This window comes from Cornus florida, unplaced genomic scaffold (assembly GCF_030987335.1).
Source record: "Cornus florida cultivar Cherokee Brave unplaced genomic scaffold, ASM3098733v1 CherokeeBrave_3.0.0_Hap2_Chr11, whole genome shotgun sequence".
NCBI classification, from domain to species: Eukaryota; Viridiplantae; Streptophyta; class Magnoliopsida; order Cornales; family Cornaceae; genus Cornus; species Cornus florida.
In genome coordinates, this window is record NW_026775581.1 from 99,680,629 (window position 1) to 99,686,322 (window position 5,694).

A 5,694-nucleotide genomic window follows, 5' to 3' on the forward strand; every position below is an offset into this window, starting at 1 on the left:
TCAGGTTAGTAAATAACTGAATGACATAATTGGATTTCTGGGATGAACTGTTGTACATATATCAAGCCACTATATCAGATGGATGATATTTTGTATTAGGAGGACATGGATTTTATATATTTATGTTATGACGCCATGGTATGAGCTTGAGTCTCATGACTATGGTTATGGTGCGTATATCGCCTAGGATGGATAGCTGGACAGAGGTGTTATTCCCTGGTAGGTCTAGGTACACATGACCATGTAATGTGCGATTTGCATGGTATCTCTATGTGATACCCCTCAATTCTAGAGCCACGGGTGATCAAGTCCGAGCACAGATCCAAGGGATACCAAACAATTAATATGTAAACAAGCAGAAAATAAAACCAGAGTTAAAAAAACTTAATAATAATACGCTGGAAGAAAACTAAAATAAGAATTCTCAGACTTGAATTAATAAATTAATATAATTTTAAACCGTACAACTCGGGAATCCACCTAGTGGACCCCTAATCTCAAAACCTTGAATAAATTTACATAATTAAAAACCAAAATTAAAGTAGAAAGGAAATCCTATGTAACCGGAAGAGTGAGTGTCTGTATCTGCATCAACACGATCAAGCTCTAAGCCTGGTACTGTCCAACACCTGAAAAATAATAGAGTGGGTCAGGCCCACATGCAAGTCCTGATCTACTACGATCCAAACAGTAATCCGATACGCAGATACATCCTAGGAAGACTCAACAATATATAGGGTAGTCCATATATGTATATATAGTACATACTATAGGACGCTCACTAGTCCAGTAGGTCTGTCTCAGCCTGAATAGAAGGTAACATGCAAATATGCACCCTGAGGTGGGCATGAATACCTAGACCTACCAAGGGACAACACCTATGTCCAGTTATTCATCCTAGGCGATATACGCGCCCTAACCATGGTCCTGAGACTCAGGCTCATACCATGGCACACATAATAAATATATAAAATCCGTACTCCTCCTAATACAGAATATCATTCATCTGTGTAGTGGTCTGATATCTGTATAAAAATAAATCCATTCTAAAACCATAGTGGATCATTCAATTCACAATTGATATGACACATGTAGGTGATGGACTTAACCTTTATGGTTAATCCATACCTGAATCCAAATTGGGTCGGACTCAGTGTTTTGAACTAATCCATTCCCAACATAGGTAGGTCTTAGTGTTTTGAACTAAGCCATCCCTAATATGACACCGTCCCATACCGGTTCATATACATCCATATAAGTGGGACTTAACCTTTTTATGGTTAATCCAACTCATTCCAAATTAGGTAGGATTAGTGTTTTAACTAATCATACCTAGTATGTCACCGTCCCATACCGGTACATACAATCCTCTAGTTAACACAGTTGACAGAAATAGTAGAATTAACTATCAACGCATTCCAAAACAATCATAAGTATAGTTTAACATGTGTGTCACTAAACCATGTCTCCGCTGAAAATTCAGAATCCAAGTTTCAGTTTATTAAATTGATAAAACAGGTTTATGCAATTTTGCTTATCCACACAGTACCCTGACTGATGCACTTTATGTTTTAAGCATCAGTTTAACCCAACTAAGCATACACATTATTGAATAAAAACATGCTTAAAACACAGTTGTAAAACATAATCCAAAACTTAAGACCATGCAAAAGCATCAAATCTCCTCCAAACAGTGTCCTAACAGAGATATACAACAGATTTAATTGTCCGTTAATTCCAACCAAGCATACCTATAATTCAATAACAGAATGCTTAAACCTTAGCTACACAACATAATTTAAAACTTAGGGTCGTGTACAGGCATCAGATTTCTAAAACAGTCTGCACTTCAAATCAATGGTTTAATCTTTCACATACAGCCCTTGTTTAAACTTATGTTAATTCTATCCTTTATTCTAGAATATAAGCTTGCTTCTCCATTATTTTATAAGTCCTAAGCAGTATATTACATCATTCAATAGCCTTTAAATAGTTTTAGAAACTCATGTTTAACCAACCAGACCATTTAAAACTCAGTATACATGATATTTAAGAGAAAGAGAAGGCTCTGTGTTTCAAAGAGCCTTTTCCAAATAAGTAGAGCCTTCTCCACTCAAGTAGAGCCTTCTCTAAATAAGTAAAGCCTTCTCCACTCAAGTAGAGCCTTCTCCAAATAAGTAGAGCCTTCTCCACTCAAGTAGAGCCTTCTCCAAATAAGTAGAGCCTTCTCCACTCAAGTAAAGCCTTCTCCAAATAAGTAGAGCCTTCTCCACTTTAAGTATACGTCTGTTCTTCTTCTGTTGTCTTCTCCGACTCCGGTGGTTTCCAGTCATTGAACTTAGTTTTATTTCAGGTTTTAAGATCCCATCCACATCCAAAGTAATCACAAGACAGAGTTATATAAACAAGAATTTAATTAAACATCAGTTTGTTGTGCAACGACAATCAGTTTGTAATCTACCGCTTTCCTTAGACTTATTTTGCTCCATTCTTATGCTTAATCATGGATTAATGTTTTCCATAGAAAACGGATTTATTCCAGATCCAACAATAATTTAAAACAGCCTAAACAAAGTTCCAAGAACCTATACAGACCAAACAGTGCACAGAAACAAAATTTGGTGCGTTCAATTGAGAACAGGCTCATTCAAAACAAAGAGCCTGCTCTATTTTTTCCAAAAGAGCCTGCTCAACTAATCTAGGAGCTGGCTCCTAGATGCTAGAGCCGGCTCCACCTTCTTTTGGAGCCGGCTCTAAGGTAGAAAGAGCCGGCTCCTCCTCTTCTTGGAGCCTGCTTTTCTCCCCTTAGTGCCGTCGTCCGTTCTGCTGCTTCTTCTTCGACTGCGGTGTTTTCCAGACCTCTGTAAGGTTCTTAATGGTTGTTCTAGGGTTCAATCTTAGTTCTAGGGTACTCTTAACCCACTGTTATGCAACCACGATCTGAACTAGACACAAGTCTTACGGCAACGATTACATAACTTCTGATAGCAACTTTAGACAACTTACAACAGATTTATTTAGTAAAACTCAAAACTGTTTTAAAATCTTGTTCTAGGGATTAAACTCATTCTCAGAATAATTGTAAGGCATCCAATCTTATAACTAATCTCATTAAAACAGGCTTAAACGTAAAAGACACAGATAGCAGAAAATCAACCAGTATACAAAACAGTTAACTCACTGAGATCAAATAAATTCATATCTGCATGGAAAACATGTTATTATGTTTGTGTCAATCCGTTTTATCTTTTATTAAAACCCTGAAGTCTAACCAGGCATGCACAGAACACGAATTAAGGGGAAAGAATATAACAGAGACTTGCCTACAATTTCAGAGTTTGAAACTGTAAATCACCGTCTCTGTAATATGTTTAGTTCCTAAATAGCAAGTCTGCTCCTCCAGTGCCTTGGTTCAACCCAAAAACACCTCTCCTTCCTCCTTCTTGGTCCAAACTTAATCCAGACCAAAACCTAGACCTCTTCTGTTTATCTTCCTCTCCGTCTCTCAATATCTCATTGTATCTTTGTTCTACCGAAAACCTACGTTTTGTTTTGTATTGTTTTAAACCCTAATCCACTGTAATATACATATATAGAGGTTTAGACATTAAACTCTAATCCATATATAACCCGGCCCATATGTAAACCTAGGTTACAAATCAATGACGGCTGCCTATGAAAATTATAAACCCAATGAAAAGCTATATAACAGTCACGTTGAGCACCAACTAAATCAACTATCACAAAATTAATCCAATTAAAATAATTAAATAAAACAATTAACTCAATCAAATTATTTAAGTAAATAATTAAAACAAATCTAAGTAAATCATTTATTTAAAAATAAATACACACTTAAACAATTAAACAAACCAAAACACATAGCTCACATATTAAAAATGCAATAAAACTCAAAATTATCAAAATTAAATTCCCATTCTATCCTTTTGAAAACTAGGGGTATTACACTCTACTCAGGCTGAGACAGACCTATTGGACTAGTGAGCGTCCTATAGCGTGTAATATATACATATATGGACTACTTTAGATATTATTGAGTCTATCTAGGATATATCTGCGTATCGGATTCCTATTTGGATCATAGTAGATCAAGACTTGCATGTGGGCCTGACCCACTCTTTTATTTTTCTGGTGCTCGTCAGTTCCAGGGTTAGAGCTTGGTCGTGCAGAGCAGATACAAACTTCTATTCCACCGACTACATAGGACTGCTTACTTATTAGCTTTGGATTGTACTTCAGTTATTTCATTTTACAGTTGGGATTTTTATTAGGGGTCCACCAGATGGATTCCCGAGTTGTTAATTAATTGGAGGTTTTGGAGTTTGGATTTTAATCATTATATTTTGAGGATTTTTCATTAGAATTCATTTCAGCCATTTTTATTTACTTCTTATTATTTCATCTTATATTATGTGTTCATTAAATATTAATTATTTAATTTTTCCCTCGGGTTTAGGCCTGGGCTTGATCAACCCATGTCTCGGAACTAAGGGGTATCACATAGACCTTGTCGTTCACCTGTATGTTGGGCTGAGTTGGTGATGGTAGTTTTTTTGGGGCCAGAGTTGGTGCAAGAGACTATAGAGAAGGTTGCCATCATTCAAGATCAACTTCGCACAGCTCAAAGCCGACAAAAAAGTTATGTAGATTAACGTCGTCGAGCTTTGGAGTTTAGTGTGGGAGACTTGGTGTTCTTGAAAGTATCACCAATAAAGGGGGTTATGAGATTTGGTAGAAAGAAAGGGAAGCTAACTCCTCGATTCATTAGACCTTTTGAGATCATAGAGAGGATTGGGGAGATGGCGTATAGATTGGCTTTACCACCTAGACTATCTGCTGTTCATGATATTTTCAATGTCTCCATGTTGAGGAGGTGCTTGAGGGATGAAACTCAGGCCATTAACTGCACAGAGGTCCAGATTCGTCCTAATATAACCTATGTTGAGACACCTATTCGCATTGTTGACAGTATGGTGAAACAGTTGAGGCGAGCAGAGATACCTCTGGTGAAGGTGCAATGGAATCATCAGGATGAGAGAGAGGTTACTGGGGAGCTAGAGTCAGAAATCAAGGGAAAGTACCCACATCTATTCGAATAAGGTACGCAAATTTTGAGGATGAAATTTCTTTCTAGGAGGGTAGATTGTAAGACTCGTGTAAAAAACTATATATCATATACATATATTTATTAATTTAATTTAATTTAATTGTTATCTCTGTTTGAATTTAAACAGAATATTGTGATAGAGTTGGTTAACTAATTTAAATTTTAAAAAATTTAAATCGCTATAGTATCTCACCTGACTTCCTATATCTCTATAACTCTTCACTGCAATTTTTTTTTTTTTTAAATATTAGCACGATAACGGGAGAGGAAGGGACCAAAGAGAGTGATCCGACATTGTGTCTTTCTGCAGTAGCCGAGGGAAGGAACGATAAATGGGAATTCGCGTAGGAAGGAAGAATTAATTATACCTCAGGCAAGTTAATCTTACTTTGTTATTTTATATATATTCGTAACTTGGATATATTAATTTCTTAGTGAACTTATATGCATAGAATTGCAAAAATTTGTTTCCTTATTAGAGCATATGGGTATGATTGATCATAGAACCCAATTGTAATTGTACTGTTATAACTTAGATTAGGGGATATATATGTGATGTGTATGTG

The 5,694-nt window shown here is 36.2% G+C and overlaps 1 protein-coding gene across 1 annotated transcript; it reads left to right on the forward strand.

The window, feature by feature from the left end:
• Positions 1-4,742: 4,742 nt before the first annotated feature.
• Positions 4,743-5,120, forward strand: LOC132281662 (uncharacterized). Its single transcript, XM_059783343.1, has one exon. It carries the CDS (start codon positions 4,743-4,745, stop codon positions 5,118-5,120), a length of 378 nt encoding a protein of 125 aa, XP_059639326.1.
• Positions 5,121-5,694: the final 574 nt, after the last annotated feature.